This window comes from Ruditapes philippinarum, unplaced genomic scaffold, assembly GCF_026571515.1.
Source record: "Ruditapes philippinarum isolate M1 unplaced genomic scaffold, ASM2657151v2 ctg5899_1_1_1_1, whole genome shotgun sequence".
Taxonomy (NCBI): domain Eukaryota; kingdom Metazoa; phylum Mollusca; class Bivalvia; order Venerida; family Veneridae; genus Ruditapes; species Ruditapes philippinarum.
The window spans coordinates 48,695-71,764 of NW_026862827.1; the positions used below are offsets into that span (position 1 = coordinate 48,695).

The 23,070-nt window shown below is 31.9% G+C and overlaps 1 protein-coding gene across 1 annotated transcript in view; it reads right to left on the bottom strand.

Moving 5' to 3' along the window:
- LOC132720327 (uncharacterized) overlaps positions 1–23,070 on the bottom strand; it is a 28,741-nt gene continuing 5,671 nt past the window's right edge. Inside the window, exons 6-33 of the mRNA XM_060704453.1 lie at positions 20,882–21,018; positions 20,213–20,329; positions 19,829–19,962; positions 19,411–19,610; positions 18,767–18,897; positions 17,682–17,795; positions 17,242–17,385; positions 16,509–16,689; positions 15,650–15,755; positions 14,730–14,878; positions 13,430–13,444; positions 11,749–11,883; positions 11,264–11,409; positions 10,778–10,903; positions 10,258–10,353; positions 9,523–9,720; positions 8,868–9,108; positions 8,029–8,128; positions 6,523–6,607; positions 5,615–5,782; positions 4,997–5,182; positions 4,766–4,807; positions 4,142–4,270; positions 3,287–3,353; positions 2,165–2,341; positions 1,740–1,886; positions 738–963; positions 1–491 (exon numbers count right to left, since the gene is read on the bottom strand). Coding sequence (XP_060560436.1) covers positions 246–491; positions 738–963; positions 1,740–1,886; positions 2,165–2,341; positions 3,287–3,353; positions 4,142–4,270; positions 4,766–4,807; positions 4,997–5,182; positions 5,615–5,782; positions 6,523–6,607; positions 8,029–8,128; positions 8,868–9,108; positions 9,523–9,720; positions 10,258–10,353; positions 10,778–10,903; positions 11,264–11,409; positions 11,749–11,883; positions 13,430–13,444; positions 14,730–14,878; positions 15,650–15,755; positions 16,509–16,689; positions 17,242–17,385; positions 17,682–17,795; positions 18,767–18,897; positions 19,411–19,610; positions 19,829–19,962; positions 20,213–20,329; positions 20,882–21,018 — 3,943 coding nt within the window. The 3' untranslated portion in view covers positions 1–245. The remainder of the gene's footprint in view (positions 492–737; positions 964–1,739; positions 1,887–2,164; positions 2,342–3,286; positions 3,354–4,141; positions 4,271–4,765; positions 4,808–4,996; positions 5,183–5,614; positions 5,783–6,522; positions 6,608–8,028; positions 8,129–8,867; positions 9,109–9,522; positions 9,721–10,257; positions 10,354–10,777; positions 10,904–11,263; positions 11,410–11,748; positions 11,884–13,429; positions 13,445–14,729; positions 14,879–15,649; positions 15,756–16,508; positions 16,690–17,241; positions 17,386–17,681; positions 17,796–18,766; positions 18,898–19,410; positions 19,611–19,828; positions 19,963–20,212; positions 20,330–20,881; positions 21,019–23,070) is intronic.

Here is a 23,070-nt window from a genome sequence, read left to right on the forward strand (position 1 = left end):
TTTTATTGTTAAATAGTTCTTTATACATAAGTTAATACATCATTCATGACAATCACTTTATAATACGTCCTCTCACACAATTCTTTCTGACTATATCAAATAGATCTACCACCTAACGCCGCAAGGTATGATTTGTTCATTAAGATAATGTGCTTTCTGTTATCTATTTTACTTAGATTTCAAAATCTGTCGTCACATATCGTAAATTACGTCAATCTTCGTCGAATATCGTAAATATTCGTCGACTATCGTAAATCTTCGTCTGACTCAACTTCAATTCTCCGTATATTAAACGGCGGTTGTTCTTCGTCATAATATCCTCCGGAATACTGTTGCGGCTGTGTCTCCTCAAAGCTGTTATCGTAACTCTTCGGTCTTTTCCGTTTCTTTACGTGATCCTTATCACGTGACCTGGAGGAATGATGGTGTTTTTGATGGTGTTGTCTGGTAGGAGAACTATCAAGAAAGTCCTCATAATGTGACGGTTCAACCTACAGAAAGAAGCAAAATAATCATCATGAAAAATAATTGTCATATCGCATTGAAAGATATTTCAAAATAAACTTCACTTATAAAGGTTTTTTGTAAAACAATCTTTCAAGTAGCAATTAAGACAAAAACCCAGCGAATAACATGTCTTAATACCGAATGCCAATAATAGATGTACCAAGTCATATAATATTCCAATATTATAAGCATGTTTTGTCGTACATAAAATATGAGGTTAATTTAATTACCATAACTCTAGGTTGTTCAAGGGCAGAGGACGGTCTTAATATAACATCATCTGGTGGTTTGGAAACCAGACGCTGTGGCATTGGTGCCAGAGCTTTGGGCAGTGGACCTCTTACATGTACATTGATTTCTTCGGCATACTCGTCGTCATGGTGACGGCGAGATCTTCTTTCTGAAGAAGAACGGTCCTTCTGTTGCTTCTTCCTGCGTCGTTTTGGTTTGGGTTTACTGTAATGTGATACAATATCAGTATATGACTCAATTAGTTTAACTTACATCAATATTTTATTTTCATACTATTTTTTTTTGTATGCACATCTTGTTATCTTTAATGCTCATATGTTTAAGACTGGAATGCAAACGTGTTGATTTATAGGATTTACGATATAATTATATAATTGACATATGTTATCTTTTAAACCATAATATAAATAATGACCTTGAGATTGTATAAATATATGTAAGAAGGATGCTAAAAGTGAATTTCTCTGGTAAAAAAACAAACATATTTTAAATATACACAGTGGATTTTCATAAAAATATAATTTCTTAGGAGAGAAAAGACTACAACTTCACATCTAAATTGAATACCAAAACACGAAGGAAGTAAGGGACCCTAGAAAATATTGGTAAAAATATTTTAATTTGTAAGGAAAACCGAGTAATAACTTTTTTCTTACTTTAGAAATAATAATCATGCTAACTTACATGTATTCTAATCAATTTGCAGTAATGCTTATATTTATTTTTCTGTTTTCAGTATAATTAATGTAGTGTTCGTAATGTTTCAAATTAATCGTTGCTTTAAAAAAATATTGTTATTTTTCCTGAAATAAACTTTTCAAAAGTCAGAGCTCAAGTAGAACATATGATATAAAGACAATTCATCAAGCAAACAGGAAGAGAAAAGAAAGCATTAGCATGAATGATATAATACATGAGTCATCTAAATTATTCTTTTTTATAGTCGCTTTGATATTAAAGGCAAAATCAATATTGCATACACGTAGTCCTCATATACGTTATCATACTGTGTCTCGCGAGGCGATGACGTCATAACTGGATCACGTGGTGTACGGGAAGACGATCTAGGTAGGGAGACGCTCAAGTTTTGTCCACCATTAGAAACATACATGGACTTTCTTTTCACCCTGAAAAAAACAGAGGGAGCTTGATAAAAGCACGTTTTATCATACAATATTAAAGCAGATCACTGGAAAAGTTATGGACATCCAAAGATCTCCGCATTGCTTAGATCTTATATATATATTTATTTGTACGTATATGTAATTACACACATTTATAATTGTTAATTAAATGACTAATAGAATATTTATCAGAAAAAAATATAATAATCATTCATATCTATGTATACTAATACTAAATATATTATAAATATCTAGTGACAGAAGTGTATATTTTAACTTACTTTCCGTTCATTTTCTCATTGAAGACTGGCACGTGCACAGAGATATCAGTCTTAACTGACCCAGTTTCATCCGAGAGCGGAGGCTCAACGAAAGGAACCCTGTCCATAGGCTTGCCTTTCTTCTCCCGAATATCTTGCAGGTTATAACTTACAAATTGCATGTTATGGTCACCATACCTAGACAAAACATGTAATCTTTATAATTAAGATGTTAAGATGTTGAAATAATTCAGTGAGTTTTATAAGTTATAATACCCGTTTTTTTCAATTTTTCAACTCTTCAAATTTTCAACTCACTATACAACATTTTTTTATATTTCTTAATTAAATACAAGACAAATGATATATTATTAGCCAATATTGATTGATACAGCTTTTTTTATCAAATTATATAGTAGGTACATAAATAACAAGCAGGAATATTGCCTTAGCAATAAAATTTCTCAAAATAGAAAGGCTATAGTCACACACATTAGAACTAAAGTTCAAATATTGATTAAAACTTTTAGCTAAAATGTTGTTGGCCGTGATAGATGTGCATTTTATAACTTAATCAAAAGATCTTAGGTTAGTGTTTATTTGTAAGTTTTACTGAATAAAATAGATCGAAACGGTTTACTAAAAAACGCTAAGCAATAAGGCGATTTACCAAAGTAAATGTGCTATTATTCATATGAAATACTGGAATTCTACTAGGCAAAACATAATTTCAAACACTAATAATAACATCTAGTAAATCGACTGTTTTTAAAAAAAGTAATTTAAAATACTAAGCCGGTTAAAATTTTAATACGTATTTACAAAATTAAATTAGTCAACAATACTAAATAAAAAGATTCGCACATGCTGACAGGCAATATACATAAATATTTCAATTTTTCAATGAAAGAAAAAATAGGGATTCTAAATGCACCTTGTAAATTCTGTAAGACTTCACTAAAGCTACATAGGTGTTGTGTAAAATTTAAAAGTACCGGAAGAAAACCATTCAAGAGAATAAATATTTCTGTAGTTATATTTTCAGTAGAAGGGAAATACTTATACTAAAAGTTGTATGCTAGTTATAACACTAATAAAGTTTATAATTATATAGTTCTTAAATAAAAGATAAAAATTTCGTACTTCTTAGCATAGTATCCGTCCTTCTGTGTTGGTGCTACCACTTGTTTCTTCTTGGATAAGCACGGCACTACACGAATATATATATGTATATAATTTAAGTGTTATTTTTTCATACAGTTACAAATTTATACTGTATGCAGACTGTATAAGTGGAATGACTTACCGACGACAACAATAAAATACTTTATTCATTCAGATGTGTGATGCTCTTTTACTGACTACATATATAAATCTGATTATGCTACACTGTAGCTCTAACACGCGGCATAAAAAATCCCAGCAAACTTAGAGCATGACAGTCTCGTTCTTACAAAAGTATGTGGAACTTATTGTGAAGTGTTTGTTTAAAGCTTGTGTTTATTAATGAAATAACTACTTAAAATACATAAAGAAACGTCCTTGGCCGGGTGTATAAGACCACTTGACCCTCACCGCTGTAGGTTCAATTCCTGCCAGCGACATTGGAATTTTTATGAGAAAGCTATCAAGGTAGCTTACGGGACGCCCGTGGTGCTACGCAGGGTCCTTCATCTACCAGTAAAGCTAGAAAATATTTACCTCTACTATGTTAATGCGACGTAAGTATGCAAGTATAAAATAAATAAAGTACTTATGCATTAATCAAACAGTTATGAGATGCCAGCCCTTTGCACCGTCGGATACCAACGGCCGAACTTTTTACATTTATCAGTTATATTACATATTAATCAACCGTGGATATCCGACGATGGACATTTGAAGAATAAAAATGGTAAAATAACATAAACATAAATTGTATTGTTTCAATGCTGGGATCGTGGTGTTATCTCGTAAAAATATATAAATAAATGTGAACTGGTTCATTTAAGTGCTTACATAATTCTTTACAGCAGCAGAAGCACACAATCAGTATGATGATAGTTAGACCTAGCAACACTCCTAACACGACAGCCACTATTACACCAACACTCAAACCGGTTTCCTCTGTTGCTGCACCCGTATCAGCTATAAAACAAACGCTTGTCAATTAGTGCAAACCTCTATGTGACATGGAATAATGTACTTCCTGTCAATCGGTTTATCAACGCATGCTATCAACACAGTGGAAATTGTCACGGCGGAGGAAATATTTATAAAATTTTGAATCTTGATTAAACATTTTTCTAAAATTAATTATGATATCAGAAAAGTCCTTATGCAAATCACCATTATATCAACAACTTTATACTGTAAATGCTCGAAGGAGAAATAGTGACAATAATTGGAAAATTGTGTGACGTATATAATCTCCACGGGAGCTGTGAGGTCTAAATGAAGAAATAAAAGGAGAGTTCCAAATGATTAACTGGGTCACGCGTCATATTATTTTATTTATGTCAACTGAATTAATTATATACATTATACAATTGCACACCTAAAATATATATACATGACACTGGGCAAACTAGCCGTTTAATTTAGGAAAATACATTGATCGAAATATTTATAAACTATACTGACGAACAGAGGATTCCGTTGTGGTTGTAGTCAAACTCCCAGGACCTGTAAAATTACAGAAAAAAAACATCAAACAATTATTTTCAGTTTTTTAGCTAAATATTAAGTTTATCAGAGATGAAATCGTCGGCTTTTAGGGGACTTAAACACATAAATATTTCATTTTATCTATTTAAAAAATACAAGTAACAAATTTATACTTCAAGTTGTTAGAAAACACATATTATTACTTACTGACACAACTACTTGACCCAGTGGAACCCTGTCCATCTGTGGTCAGTTCAACTGGACAAGCTTTACAACTGATGGAACCAAGAGATTCCTGGTAATATCCCTGCCCACAAAGGTCACACGTGCCTTGGTTAATATTAAGGTTTGTATTGGGTGGGAATGCATAATAATTCCCAGGGAGACATCTTTCTGTAAGATACAAAACGGTATTAACTTAATCATAAATATATGACAAACCTCTCGTTAATACATGTCCCTATGAGATTTTAGTATAACACGAGGTTATAAAAATGAGTACAATACTGAATTCTAATTGACGGCTATACAGCAAATAAATAAATATTTGGACAAGGCGCTACTCTCTTTATACCACACCACCTTTTCTTATGATGAAACACTAAATTTAAGAAAACACTGAATTCGAAAATCACGTAACAAATGTTCACGTGGCTGTGTTTAATTGATAATCTGTATTTAATCTAAACTATATGACTATCCAATTTGTTCTTTTCTATCTGCTTTGAGACAGTGATTTTAGCATTATTAGTCTATGAAGTGACAAGTAGTTGTAAGAATTTTTCTCTTTTTTTATAAAATGTTTGAAAAAGAACCAGTTCTCACGTATGCAGTACGTCTGCTCCCTGGCGCCTTTATCCGGTGTGGTTTGACTCGTGAAGCACGAGGTGCAAGTAGAAACAAGGTTTGAGATATCGCTGCGGTATGTACCAACTGGGCATCTTTCACATGCTTTCGTGGAAGAATTATAAAACGTTCCTTGTCCACATGAAACTGTAAAATATAAGTATTTCATATAAAAGAATGTTCATTCACAAGATTTTATAGGTACCACTGTGTTCCTAATATCACACATATTGAATATACGAAAATACTCGGAATGCAGTCACCATAAGTACAGGTGGGCAAATGCTCTTAAAACACTCCAAGTCGACATACTCTTGTTTAAATCTCGTGTAATCATTCTCATACCAGAAAACACTTCCCACAGTTCTTATCTTATTCAAAAGTACTAAAATGTGTAAATGTTCTGTATTAAAGAGCATCTCTATAAAGATCACCGTGTAAATAAAGGCCACTGTTCGACAAACCTTCATTGATTAAAAATAAAATAACCTCTATACAAAGACCATGTTCGGACTATTCCTTGTATGATCTTTGTTCGCAGGTTTAACTATGTGTATCATCGAAATTGGTAAGGCAAACATATATTTCGACCTCAGTGTCTCGCGACTGAACTTGCTATATTTCAGCCATACCCTTGCAGGCGGTGTTGAAAATTATACGCTGATATTCCTTTTTCTTACAACCAGTATTTTTTTACAATCCGTATTTAAATAACACATGTCCAAAACAAATTCTTCATCAACACAGAACCTACTGTAACATTAAAATTATCACCATCATCAAAATGGTACAAGTATTGCATTTTTGTATACAAACAACAAGCTAGATCTGTTGGTATTTCGGAGCCCCGATATATTATAACATAATACATATTAAAATGTACATACCGCATTTATCTTCTTTAACCATATAACCAGCAACACATTCTGGTGTTGTTGTTAGAACAAGGGTTGAAAGATCTGGTGATATGGTCTGAAGCAAAGAAAAAAATGTTGATACATATGTAACTCTAAGCAGTTTCAAACAATTATATTTACTTTATACCTGTATTTAAATATGGAAAATATGTTATAACAAAATGAAGCACCGTCCGGTCAGCCGTTGGACTGTAAATCGGGCGACCCTGATTAGATTCTCGGACAATGCAGGTCACTTTCCTTGTGATTGATCATTAAATCCTTTCTATGATTATTCGTACTGTACCTTTGTTCTTGCACACTATTCAAAAGGAACCAGTACTGGTAAACTGCTCGCAAGCTTGGCCAGAAACAATGCAGTGGCTCAACTGTGCTCTGGTTAATTCAATGTGCTTGCTGCCGTGATCTGGAGTGACAACTACCAATATCACTACGTAACAAACCAAAACAAAAAGTCTCAAAGATTTATTACGATAAATAGGAAATTGGGTCTGTTCACAAATGTATATAGACCACACAGCATCATTTTAACTGAATTTTTTTCCGAAACAAGAACTGTAAATAGAACAAGATAACACGACTATTCTCAGTGCTTGGTAGTGAAACAGTTACCCCTTATTATACTCTCAAATAAGAGTATGAAGTTTAAGCCAAGGTAAGCAATAAAAGAAAAGTTAAATGAGTAATTAGGTTCTGGTTCGTTGTATGCCTCATGTACTCGCCAGAATACAACTGAACACATTCATTTTGTTCGATATAATTTACCTATCCGAGCAATATACGTCATGCAGTATTCCTTTTATATCGCCAATAAATCAAAGACAATATATATTATATGGTACATGATAGAATGTGATAGACTATGACATTATTTTTATTATATAATAGTGATATGATATAACATGAGATTTTATATGATACCGGGGTATATAGAGAATAACATGCTACTGTCTTTTGATATCAATTTTATCAGGCGAGGCTGATATGGGCTAGAAAGGGCGAGGCTTGCCGATAAAATTAATATCAAAAGACAGTAGCATGTTTTTCTATTTATCATGTAACACATAATAACTGTCAAAATAACAAAATAATCTACTTCTAAATAGCGAATTTCGTTAAAAAGGGGAATTTTTGTTCAAAGAAATAATTCTTGAAAACAAATTCCTCCGCCCCTGACACTTAGAATTTGTAATTGGCGGCCATTTTTTCTTTCGACTCGGATAAAAGATACAACAGAATGTAGGCCTAATACGATAACATTCTTACCTTAAATTTAAACATCGATCCAAAAAATCCGCTAAGAATCACATAAACTAAACTTTACTGCAATTTTTGTCTTGAATTGTCAAATTCAAAAGTTCACGATAATTTCAATCAAAGAAAAGTCAAATCGGCAATCAAACACAAGCTACACAAACATATATCAAGTAACTAAATGAAATGTATCTGTTTATTATTAACAATTAAAACAAATACCAGATTAGTTTGGACATAATCAAACGCCTTGAAGTCCCCGACGGCAATCTTGAGTAACTCCTCAGTCGTGACACTTGATCCTTCGTACGTCATGAAAGAACTAAAATAATTTACAATTTATACTTGTATTGTTATAGGGTAGCCCTCAGCTTGGTGGTGAGAACTGATTCTATCCATGCGGCCAGTGCAGACCAAGATCAGTCAGAACATCCGTGTTAACTGGTCATGGTCTGTACTGTTCACTATTCAGTTTGTATTTATTTTAATTCTTTTCCTTTAGAGAAGAATTGTTATATCCAGATGTTCATTGATTATAAGATACGATAAGAGTAAAGTTAAGAATGTCAGTATTCGCATATAACAATAAAAATGATGACATATTTTCAGAAATGTCGCGAACCATTAGTGTAAAAATTTACTTATTACCATATTTGTCTGTTTTCTCCACAGAAGTTTTTTTTTATTTCTATAATCATAAAAAATGTATGTCCTTTAATTGTATTGTATTGTAGCTACAGAATTTAAATTATAGAATCTAATTTTTGATGCAGAAATAAAAGCGTTGGTACAAACATGTATGCTTAGTTTCCAAATAATCATGTTTGCATATCCCACTAACATTTGCGGTGCTTATTCACAATGTGCCCAAGCCAATGAAAGATAGGTTATGTTCTAAGTATATACGTGTTTATTTAATACCATGTTCTATTACAATAAATGTTATGTATTAATCGCTTACAAGCTGACATATATAGAATGATTTGGATTTATATTATATGCATCGCATTCCTTAATCTTGAAGTAAAGTAATATGAAAGATACATGGAAAAATAAAACACCTTGTTAATCCAAAGTTGATGGAAACACGTATGTTGTTTCCGTCGCATGTGAACGCTGGAATCATGACATCGATGCAGTCATTGGAACATAGCTTGTTGTTTTGTGCTTGTTGGTTGTTAAGGAGCACAAATTTGTTGCGGACAGCAACACTATATTGCGAGATAATGGTACTGTCACATGTTCCTAAACTAGACATTGCTGTCAAACTGAGAGAAACGCGTTGGGTCATGCTCGTTGTTGCTTTATAACAAAAGAGAGAAAAATATGATATATCTTGTAACAATCAAACATGTACATAAATGTATGTAACTTAGTGATAACTTTAACAATTCCCTTCAATTGCTTAGATTTGTGGAATTTGCCCTACAACGAATGCCATGTTATAGATAGTTTTTTCCGCTTTAGAATATAAGAATATATTTCTAACTTCAAAAAGATACAATCAATTACAACATACGGAATTCTATTGCACATGGCAAATGAAATATTGAATTAATATGTTTTGGGCTAGTAAACAATCATCGGTTTATAGAATTTTTTATTAAGGATATAAAAAACTATAATTCATCACGAATTAGGATATTAATTAATCTATTTAATGGAAGAATTTTTAACAGATATTTTAACTTCACTGCAAGCGCTTCATTTTCATACCTGAACATGTTGGATAGATATAATCCGTATATTTCACCGCCTCGTCCCACATTCCGTACATACTACATGTAAGATATAACGGCTGGTTACCGGGAAGCAAATTATTGCTAGAGCAATCTTCCGTGCATGCAGTAACTCCAGGTCCTAAATCGTTGTTACAGTTTGCGTTAGTTCCGTCAATACTTCCACAACCAACATCTAATGTAAGAAGCATATATCAAAACTGCGTATAAATACTCATAGTTAATGGTGCATATACTTTAAAAACAATTTCCTTAGCCAAGAATATAAATATTCAACTGTTTTAAAACCGACCTGACTGTCCCAAAAAAATTAACATTTCAAAGGCCCTTTGAATTGAATAAAGATGATCAGTACTTTGAGTCTTGATTAACTTCTTGTAAGTCTATATCAATAAGGCTTTCGTAATAATTTAACTATCAAATTCTGTGTTCTTTCAGATTAGAAGTGTCAAATTATCACTCTATCTAATAAACACTCCATTTAACAAATACAAATTTAAATCATTCTGTACATTCGTGCTGTATGACCAGGATATAATTTTTTGTTTTAAAATTCAACCATTCTGAAGTCTTACAATTATAGACAGTTCAAAACGTAAAGCATGATATACGCATTATATAAATGTTCGATAGAGTATAAGTATCTGTGCAACTACTAATCAGGGCGTACAATACCAAGTGACAATGTAAACTAGTATAATGTTTGTCTTACCACTATAGAAGAGTCTAAAGGTACACACTGCGGCATCACCCTCCCCGTCTAGATTGGCATAACTTATACCATGTACACCGTAATCATATCTAGATCCTGTATATACGATATATGAGAGTAAATTGTTAAAAGGATTATGAAAAGTGATAAATAGTCGTTGTACTATAAATATGCATTGTTAAACACCAACTGATAAATTATTTCCTTTTAAATGCTTTCCCTGGAAGACGGAAAGACGGAACTAAAAAAAGATGAATAGATCACATGTTCTGGCTGCATACGCTATATAAAAAACAACTTTTGACTTATCTTTGGAAAGAAAGAAATTATGCCGTTTTGATGCTTTCTTTTGTTTGAAGTACATGTAAACACTTAACATTATTGATCAATCAATTAAAATGTAAATGCCTTTTTAAGATTTTCTGATGCATAACCATCTTTATGCAATGTATGGAAAGTTTGGAATGGTTTCAAATCAGTCATATGATAATTCAAATTTTTATAAAAAATAAAACACTACCTCCAGCATTTGTAATAGATGGAAATGATCCTGAAAAGACCGGTTCTGTCCAGTTGAAATTTACCCATCGTGCCCTAACAACAAACGTGTCTCCCGGGCAACTGTTGATTGTCGGTGCACTGGCACCTAAATGCAGAACAAATCAAAAAAACTTAATGAAATTAACAGAATAAATGAAGCCCACCAATGCCCTTTGATATTATAATTTTTCATTTCAATTTAAAGTGCCATACTCGATACCGCTGACGACTTATATATAAATCTAGTTCAATCTTAGGCTTTGGTCATGCGCTTAAATTGTGACTAATTGTAGCTAATTTATTTACTAGATAGCAAATGTATGCAATGGTTTTAATTGAAGTGGTAATTTATACTCAATGTTTAGTATTTAATCGAATTCCGAATGCAAGGAAAGCTTTCTTCCTTATTCAACTAAGAAACGTTCATTTCATGAATTCAGTGCTATAAGATTATATGTACACTTACGTTCATCAATTCCTTTACAAGTGTTGTCAGATGGCAAGCATTTATTACTATTTAAACTAAGCTCGCTGTTGTAGGTCACAGAATAAAGCAGTAACGTAGTTCTTTCCTGGATCAAGATGACAGCATTTTGCGGAGGTGTGTAAGATCTGTAGGGTAAAATAATGATTTACACCATTAACTTATATAAATAAAATCAAACACTGCAGGTGTGTACAGAAGAAATATTCGTTTGTTGAAGGAAAATGATTATCATGGCCAACTGTTCATGTACACATTAGTCAGAAAAAATGTATAAGTTTGAAAGTAAACTAATGCAAAATATAATGTTCATCATCAACCGTATACTGTCCTATTTAACATTCCAGTACACAATCAACCTCTACATAAAGACAATGAAGCTTTAACCGGTGAACAGCCGTGCACCAGCAGATCCACCCGACTTTCGCAAGTCAAGAAATTCAAAAATAATGTTAACATCTGTTAACCTGGAGTACAGCTGAGGAAGAAGATCAGTAAGGTCTGTGCTCACAACATATAGACGGTTAACAAGACCTTCGAAACTATTATCTGGAACAGTAAACCCGTCTTGTTCGTCAAAGTCCCCAAACACAAGAAAACCACTGAAATAAGAATAGACATATATATGTGTTAGATATACTAAACATTCATTCCATTTTTATACAAATGCATTATAGCACAGATTATTCTTAAATTCAATAACGTTTTTTCTTCATAATGAACAATATTTTCTTAAACTAAAACTATTCCAAAAGTAAGTAATAGATGAATTTTAAGTATGAAACAAACAAAAACACAGAACTAATGAAATTTTATCATTTAAAATGATGATGAAATGAAAACAACTTACAAGTTAAAGTCTGTAAGTAAATGCTTTGTAAAGAAGTGTTAGAAAATATAGAATGGAGTTTTGAAATGCTACAAAATGGAATGTTTTTCTGTTGACAGTTTTATGTGTTGAGTTGTGATGATAAATACTGGTCGGCAGTTCGAAATTGGGAGTCGGCTAGAGTAGACGTTTGTACACTTATGTAGAATTAAATATGTAAAAGTTCTGCATTTTGTTACTCCATTATACCTGGCGAAAACGGTCGTTTTGGTGCCGTGACCAGGATTATCATGACCACTCAACACGTAAAACTGTCAACATCATAAACATATATTCTCATAAAAATTGATATACATGCATGGGTTTGAAGTTATATGTAGAACTGTTATCGATCATTCTTGACATATTGTAACCATCCAGTGCAGTTGCAAGTATTTTGTCAGATAACATACATAAATCATTGTCATGTTTAAAGTTCACATAAATGAAACATATATATGGTAAAACTGTGTTCGTCATTCATTTACATAAAATATGTATGAGTAATTAGCCTGCAATGCAACACACGTTCCATTACTGTCCATGAACAGGCACAATCAGACCGAGCCAACATTCTCAAATTTGTCGTTTTGGGCGTTTGTTGAGGATTCCATTTTCTCTAATTTAATAAACAATGTCGACCAACGGGAATTCTTTGTATTTGTAAACTTTCTTTGCCCTAAATGTTATGAATTATTATTTCTTTTCTTGCATCTTGCATTATCAGATGTGTTTACTTTCTGGTAACTTGTTAATTACAACCACCTCTGACATTGAAGATTGTTATTGTTTGATAATGGCTTCTATAGAATCTTGCTTCGACCGAAATCTGTAACTTTTGTAATGTTGTTACTTACAAAAGTACAAATATTCTGAATAAAATATTTTTGAACTAACGGAAATTTTCATGTTTAATGTAGTGCAGACTACACTATCACGTATTGGTCAAACTAATGGATGGGAAAAAATATATATTTCGTTGACACCAGTTTACTTTGACGTCTTCTGTTAACACGGGACACCAATCGACCAAAATGTTAGCTGAACCGAATTATTTTGTCAGATCATTACAAAAATATCACCAGTTACTAACGTGCCTTAATAAGTATCATTAGGTAAACTAGTTTCTGGATAAAGATAGGTTTATAACTAAATACACACATAATATACGTCTATTATACTGAATACATGTGACTATACTATCTACAGGGCATGCAACTGAATAGAATACTAGCAAGCTATATCGATATATAAAACATTCTAATATATTTTTAACTTACACAGTTACTCCGTTGCTGAAATACCAGTTTCATATAGATTTATATAAAAATAAAAGAAGGGTTAGATAGAAGAGTGGATGGAGGGTGATGTAATTTATATGTATGAATGTGTTAATAGTCCAAAAGTTTAAATAATCAGGTCTGTCCAAAATGAATTCGCTAATGTTAACGTCATAATTAGTCATTATTATACCATACTATTTTGAAAAAGGGAAGACTTTGTCAACAATTGTATGTAGTGTATATCAAAATTTATAATACTGCATATTTGTAACGTCGTTTTTCATTGGATAACCGTGATATTTGTACAATCTATAAACACGGCTGCAGTCAATTTATGAATTAATTTCATTTTTCCCAAATAAAAAAGGTTTTGCAGTATTACAAATTTGTTATAAAGATTCTTAATAGGCTATATGGCATATATAAATTTTATTTGCAATATCACCGGAGTTGTCTTTTATACAAACAACCTTTTATATAAGGGACATATAAGTTATGATAACCTGTCTAAAATTTGAAAAAGTAAAACGTATACATTTTTGTAAACAAAAAAGAATTCTATATATTTTCAATTTATTGGTAAAACTATTAATAAACTTATAACCACTGTTATTCGTTATCATGAAATTGATTAGTAAAAACTTCAAAAGAAATTACCTAATATTTTTTACCTAGTTAATGTAATTAACTAAATGCATACACTATTAAAATGAAGTTAAATATCAATAGAAAGAAAAACTTTGAATAAGTTGATTAAGATCAAAATGATTTTTTGCGTAGTGAGCTCTTAATTACATGTACAATTTGATTTCACAAATGGCGCCTAATGATGTTAATAAGTTTGAAATAGATAAAATTACAAAATAATGTACATGTACTTCAATTTGTATTATCTTGTATTTACGAAAAATCAACTTGATAACCTTTAAATCGTTAATTATTCATCAAATACTAAGTTCTCTAAAAATGATATAAGAAAGGAAACGTAAAAATGTGAGTCTGCAACAAAATTTTAAAGTCATGTTCAAAACAGCTTCTAAATCAACATATAAAACAGGTCATTTAATTATTCAGTAAAATGACTTTAATCATGACGTGAAATGTGAAATGCCTGTTTAAAATGATCAATATCAGAGTTTCCACGACACAGACATAGTTTCTATAGAAATGCCACAATTCATACAAGCTAAGCACCAGTACGATACCTGGCCATTGCGCTCACAACTTAATACATGTACACAAACACCTTTATAAGCTTGTTGTTATGGCAACATCACAAACACACAAAAAAACTTACACATTTCCAGTGGGTAGGTTCCGTGAAAAGAAGCTCGAGTCCTCATACTGTCCGTCAATGTAAAGAAATATTTCTTCAGATGAAGCCGACCAAACTATTAAGAAATGGTGCCAATATCCGTCTGCGACTGACTTCCCATACGACAATGTCTAAAATAAAATTAATAGCTTTATATTAATAACCAGATACATGACTTTGCAAGATGTTCAGAAAACAGACCTAATGTGTAGACTTCCTTTAAAATAATTTCAAATTAATAAATATGTTAATATTTACAACCAGGCACATGGCATTTCAAGATGTCTTCCTGAGAAAAATATATCATTCAAAAACCAAATTAAAAGTCTATGATTTATGTGTAAAACATTTCATTTTGTGAAAATTTGAAATGAAGAATAAAAATATATACAAAATTGCACTATCATTTGAGACCTGCGTTTTCTTCTGATATATCAATGATATGGTAAAATAGTAAAGACTAGGATGCATTTTTTGTGACCATTATTAAAGATATAAATTAAACTTGACTTTCATTAACTAGTAATATACTTGATTATCGTACGGATATACTGGTAAACACAAATTATATAACTATAGTAATTGTGATATGTTATATGGCCTTATACAAACGGGTGTTATAAAAACAAACCAATCTATACACACCACTAAATAACAGGTAAAACTTCGACTGCATATTGCTGCATAACTTCTTTTTTTATAATATACAAAATATTTCATAAATTTACAGCAGAAGTGTACATGCATATAGATAATATAAATGCCACGATTATCCAATGAAAAACGGCCTTTCAAATGAGCATTATAATTATAAAAATTATAACAAGACATTACATTGACTTATGGCTAAAGAATGTTATGACTTATAAACAGGATTAAATGTTGTTATATGTTATTTGTACCCGTGTTTCTCGTTTCCTCCTTGTTACACTGTCAGTTTCATATAATTCTAACTCCTCCGTGTAGAACGTCAGTTTGACGTCAGGTGACGACGGTATCATCTCGCCACTGTAAACATACAATAAATATAAGATTTGGTAAAAAATAAACCATATCATGTTTGTATTCGATCATTCTTAATATTGTCCCCTAAAGGAAGTGACTTAATATCAGAAGACAGTTTACACTAGCTTAAGGTGTTAGCTTATCCGTTTATATACTGTGACAGGAATTGAAAGAAACAAAAAAGTTACAAAAGTGGCAAATAAAATTTTGAAAGCCAAAAACTAAGTGTTTGCGTGTGCATTTTCTACATGTACAGAATGTGTGCATTGGCATTAGCACACCTGGTTATAAATAAGACTGAAATAAACAAACTGGAAATTGCCAAGATGGTTTTAAGAAATGTAGCAAAGAAAGTAAAAATGAGCTACCTATTATAGAATGTGTTATAAAGCATGGAAGAAAGTCCTTATTCCTTGTTTTCAAGGCAAACAATTTTTGGTTTCATAGAATTACTGTTTAAAAACTAAATGTATGTTATCGTGGCTATATGCTAAAACAATTTGTGATTAACATGTCATTATTTTACGTACACAACAGAATATAAAATGCAACCAAAATAAAGTACCATTTCTTAGTACTGGCGAGTTCCTTGAACGGATTCTAGAGAGTTTCAAAACGTTAATAGTTTCCAACACAATCGAACTAAAATAAATTCGAATAAACTAAATTATTCCGAATTGAATTACAAGACATAAAGTAAGAAAACATATAGATAGATAGGGGTAAAAGAAAATGTGCAAGGAAAGTATATTTTACCCTGTTCTTGATCCATATATTTTCATAATGACACCGTCTCCATGTACCGCCTTGTACCTGGCCCAGAAAGATATCGACAATGAATTGATGTCAGTTTGTCCGTCACCAAACATTGCTAACGATGCCTCGGTACGACATAGTAGTTGTGGTGTTATAACATAGTCAAATGCATCTCCTACCACTGAAATATATAATAATAAATATATGCATGTTATATTTCAATAATTACAAACATTATCACTATGAACTTTTCATGCATTTCTTGCGTTGCAATTGGTTTTGTTTTCACAGCCAACTTATTATTAGATTGTTGGTGTGCCTAGTTTTAATATGTTAATAGATACATAGATTCTACATAACAGAATGTGAAGAAATTAGATTCTTTCTTTAAATAAAGTATTTAAAGTTACATTTGTTTGTTGTCATTGAGGATCAAACATTTTAAGTTTTAAATAAAGTATTTTAAGTTACATCCTTTTTAGTAATTCAGTATCATACAGAGAATTGAATACCGCTTGAGGTGGTGCTGGGGGGGGGGGGTGTAAGACGTCGCACTCTGCATTATACATGTATCTGATGTAAAGGCTTTATAAAACCGGGCCTACCATCTTCAACAATTTGTTTTTGCTTTCATTGATCTCGAGGGAACTCAATAGAATTTAGATACCAACCAAAATAAAACTTAATATGTGGGTTGAAGCAATAGCAGATGCAAATATAGATAAACTGTTACGTTTGTCACAGGATTCTCCACTATAACCACTAGCACAGACGCACGTATATCCACCAGCATTGTTGCTCAGACATTGACGATTTGATCCACAAGGATTTGGTGAACAACTTCCTGTCATAGAGTCACATGTCTCACCAGTATAACCTATATGATACAATAATATCACAACATAACAAAACGTATAATATATGAATTATGAAAACACTTATGCAAGCTTAATATTACACTTTAAACACAAGTTTCAAAGTCAAAACAAAACAATCGTCTTGTATTTCTAAAAATATACAAATGAATTACTTTTCAGAATGTATGTTTCCAGTATTCTTAAATTTGAAAACATTACAAAGTCAAATTTTCTACTGAAGAAAAAAAAACGATATTTGATTTTAAGTATATGTTTTCATTGTTTCTTATATATTAAAATAAACTATAAAATTTACCGTCAGCACAGTCACAAGTTACACCATTTCCCGTGTTAGTGCACGTGGCTCCGTTCTTACAGACATTATCAGAACATGTGGGAAGCACGTTCTCACAAAAGTTGCCGCTGTATCCTGTAACATAAACATCTGCATAAAGTGATGATAAATTGTGTCATAAAACAAATAACACTATCTTCTTTAATAATAAAATATACTTGACTTAGTATTCCTACTTGAATATTGTATAATCACCCTTAGGATATGTTGCATGCTATTTATATTTGCCTTTGACGTCTTGTCTGTCATATGCAGACTTCATAACCTCAGAACCCTTTTTCGAAATTCCATTTTATTTAGTTTCGCCCATTTTTGCACACTCATTCTTTTAATTTGGGACCATACGCCGCTTTTTATAGAATGACACTACTGTGTCAAATTGAAGGTTCCATGATAACCTCCGTATGAACACATCTGCAAATGTTTCTTAATTTAAATTCAAAATTTTGCCATTTCATATTTAAATGTTGAATTCTGCTTAAGCCGGTGCTAGGGGGCGTAGGCGGTAGTTTGCACTTGACGGTTGACAGGCTCAATCAAACCTATGTTACATATTCAATTTTGCCGTTTTGGACTTTCTTTGAGGATTATTATTTTCTCTATTTTAATGCTGCAATTCTGTGCAGGCATATACCTTTAATATAAACATCTTTCCACCGCGTAAAGCCCTTTGCTTGGTTTACTTCCGGCTCAGTCAGTTTTTTTAATCAAACATAATTCGACATTTGCTAGACCAGGGATTATTTTACTATTTTGTTTTATATTGACTTAAGCTACTCTGGCAATCTCTAAATAAACTATGCTTTTATATGAGCTTACTGTCTTGAGCACATTAAAATCCAAATGACGCAAATAAAATTAATTCCGATAAAGATAAACACAACGCATTACATGCAGACAGACAGTAGGTCATGTGTGCATTGTTCCTTGAGCAATAAGCAAGTAAAGCAAACTGTCTCACCCTCTTGGTTGTCTCGAGACCAAAACAAGAAAACTACCTGGAAAATGTTACTCTTGTTATTAAGAATGTACAGTAATGCATTAACCTGTTTGACAATCGCATGCGAAATTGCCATTTTCGAACGAGCAGGTACTTTCGTTACCACTGCACGGGTTGGCACGTGCACATAAGTCGTAAGTTACGGAACAATCATCACCAATATAGTGATCTGGACATCTGAAGAAAAAAAAGAGATGGATGTTTCTTACAAGATAGCAATGTTTTTCTAAACAATACAAAATCGATCAAATCTCTTGTATACCTAAATATACCAACGGACACAAAATAAGAACAGGGGGGGGGGGGTGGTGAATTAAATACATGAATTTGCTATATATAAGATCAGAGCTCTTTTCAACGAATCAAAACCAATGAACAAGGGCAAACTATCGGAAACCATAAAAACTAAGTTATGCTAAATAACGGACAAGTTCTAGTATAGTACCCAAGAGGTGAAGACGATTAAAGAGACATTCTTTAGTTGTTATGTAAAAGAGAACTCAAAAATTGTGCTTATTTACTAAAAAGTCGTCCGAAAACAACATTCAGCAAATAAAAACTACTGTACACTTTATGATTTAGGAAATTTAAGAAAATTAAATTTAAATATCGTAAAACATGTATCTTTGTCTTTAAATTTGAAGATTATTTTGATTATTCATCATTGAAATAAATAACAAAATGACATACTTGCATCTATATCCTGACGTCGTACTATAACACGTGCCTCCATTAAAACACATGTTCCCATTCGGACATCTGTTTGGTAACTGGTCACAGAATCTTCCTGTCCACGGCTGGATACAAGAGCACGAGAAAGAAGTTGCGTTGTTGGATGTGCAGTTGCCGCCGTGTTTGCATGGGTAACTTTTACATATTGAAGTCTCAATCTAAAAACAACAAATATTTATCAAGTGGTGACAGTTCCTGTTGCTTTGCAATTTACTAGTATTTCAATAATCTGCTTGTTCGGTTGACTTCAGTGTTCCGACAGGATATTGTCGCAAAAGAAATTAAGTACATGTACAAAAACTACTAAGTAATATTAATTTTCTTATTAAACTTAAACTTGAAATATTACTTTTGTTGTTACAAACAATGGAATTACCTCGCATGACCTTCCTGCGTAACCGTCAAGACATTGACACTGGAAATCATCGTTGACATTTAAACACGTGTCCGTGTTGTCATCGTTACACGTGTTACAGAATTGTTCATCCGGGCTTCCACACTTTTTGTCGCCTGTTCATTAAATATGATGTTAAGATATATGAATATAAACACATTTAGTTGTAATTTGTGTCCAGAAAACATATTTTTGTATACAATGTCTTTTCTGCTATTACTGTGAAATAAACTTTATCAACATTGTTTACTTTACTAAATGAGAAAGAAGCAGTAAACTTAAAAAAAATTTAAAAGAATTTAGTAAAATTTACCGTCTGTTTTGTATTGTAATATTGGACAAACATCATCAACAGACTTTACTTACAGGCTTTTCTGAATTGGCAGTAGTGTCCATGGTAACCGTCGGCACAGTTACAAGTGAACGAGTTAACGCCATCTATACACGTGGCTCCATTCTCACAAAAGTTTGGACTACAGTCATCTATAATGAAATGCATATGTAAATTTACATAGTAAATTCATTTGGTCTACGTGCTCAATGAGGTTCAATCAGTCTCTAAAGCATAGCAACAAACTAAGGTATAATTATGGATTTTGCCTAGTCATTGACGGTACATCTTTTCGGACTGTCCAATTATCATTTCAAAACAAACCAAAACCTTTCATTTTAATATTATCTATCTAGTGTAGCACATGTAAATGTATAACACAATAAAACTTAATATTCCATAGGTATCACATAAACTCATGTGACACTTGCTAACAAAGTTAAAGCCTTTGTATGCGCATGTGCGTGTGTGCGTGCGCATGTGTAAAGATAAATATAGAAAGTTTGTCAAAAGAAATATTTACACTAATATATTCATTATATTGTTTTAAAGTTACCTATGATTAAACACAAAGTATTACTAGATATATAATGAAATTAAGTATGTTGAAAGCAAATTGTGATGTAATCTTTGCTTCTTTTTTTGTAAAGAAACTATGAGTCAGTTTATATGAATAAGATCTATATAACAGAAGAAATACATACCTATACTTGTATTACAATAAATGCCCGTAAATCCTGGATAACAATCACATGTTTTGTAGAAATGACTGTTGTTGTAACACGTGCCGTGCTCGCACGGGTCTACGGAGCATGGGTTTATCTTGGTATTACATGTTCCGCTGTAATAAAATAATACATATCATACCCATGTTCTATTATAAAATAACATATAGCAAAAGAACTTAAAAAAAACGAGAAAAAAGACGAAATATTAATAAATATTTACATTTCTTGGCGCTGTTCTTAAATATGTTTATATGGAATATGTGAAAATAACAATAAACAAAACCTACATTAAAAGAATAGGTTATGTAAATGCTATCATTAATTGTAAAAAAACATAAGAATATATTGTTTACAGAAATTTAAGTAAACAATTAACATTTTCATGTACTTCTTGTCAACTAAGAAATTTTTCTCAAGAGATATTATAGTATTTTCACAAACCTGGTTTCAGCGATTTTCGATTAGTTCATTATTATGTTTAATTTCAATCTTTAAGGTTTTGATTTAATGTTACCCGTCGATATAAATTATAAATGTAATGAGAAACCATCACCATGACTGACTTTTCAGTTTTCAGGCTTAAAACATGGTTACCTAATAATTATACAATCTATTTTAGCTATATGTACAAATAAATCTCCATAAAGCAAAGCACACATTTAAGCGAAACTTGTTAATGTCTTAAAATAAGAATATCAATAAATAGAGGATATTGAATGAGTGTAAATTCAATACTGAATTTATTGAACGAGTTGAATAAAGTTATATTATGCGAGCCTCTTGCAAGCATAATATTATTTTATTCAAAGTGTTCAATAAATTAAGTATTGTAATTACACGACTATAATATTCTATTTATCACATATCCAAAATAAAGAGTGTTTAAAGTGAAAAAAATATTTTTAATGGCGCGCTTATAGTGTAGTACTAACATTTAGCGCGTCTTCACACTAAGTTTGTATAACGCAAATGACATCAAATCAAAAAATGCATTACCGTTTTTACGGAGGCGCAAAGTCGGCACGGGTATGTGATAAATGATACATGAATTATCGGGACAATTTGAAGTTATATAAAGTACCATCAGTATTGCTGAAATGTATATTTTCAAACTTAGACAGCTCAACTAGATTTTTAGAATTCACCAAAGAAGTGTGACGCTTATTTAAGAAAGGTGAAGACCAAACTGTAGTGCCATAATTTATAAGAAAGGAAAATCTAAGGTGAGAAGGTAACATAGTTATAAAGCCCGTCACAATATCAACTCTGTATCTTAACTTACTTTGCCGGTGTTCTAAAAAGATTCAAACATAAAGAAACTTCAGTCAGAAAAATGGAATATTTTGAGACTTGATCTTAACAAATAAAGTTTTAAAACTGACGTTTTTAATAAAAACATTAGCGGGAGAGGGTATTAACTAGTCGTAACCAACATTCTAATCATCTCCTAGGACTGATGATCAAAGCGGTCGCTAATGCTTGGTCGAACTCTTTTAGACCTTCAGAGCTAGACATATGTAAGGGTCATTTATCTGCTGAGGGTTATGTCCCTGCCACGTTACATACAATATGTTGATTCCTTCTTAAGTTATTAATCAGACAATGACGAGGTGACGTACGAATGCACGTGCGATCGCACAAACGAACGGACCCAACTAAACCACAGTTTGATCCTACATTTTGTGAAATTTTATGTTAAAATTCGTAGCAAACAAGGCAACAGCGTGATATTAATAGAAGCATTCATTTGTATTAGTGTTTTATTCTGATACATTTAAATTTATTCACATACATGTTACATCATTTAGTTAGTATCACTGTTAGGCAAAGCAAACCTTAGTAGCACTTACTCATGAGCAGTTCTGTAATAAATCAATTACGTAAATATGTGTTCCCAACAATATATTATTTAAATAATTAAATCACAATTGGAGAGATGACATGGTCAATGTGGTCTGTATTATATTTCTGGAATCATTGTCATAGAAATGTCACCGATTACAAGCAAATGGCACGTTAGGGTTTTCTTGATATATCTAATAATATCATAATTGAATAATCCTAAAAATAATCATTTCTATAAATGGCATGTACACGTGTTTATTAACGCAGAGATTCTATATATACTTAAACTCTATGAAATGTTTCTCCTTAATTGTACTAAT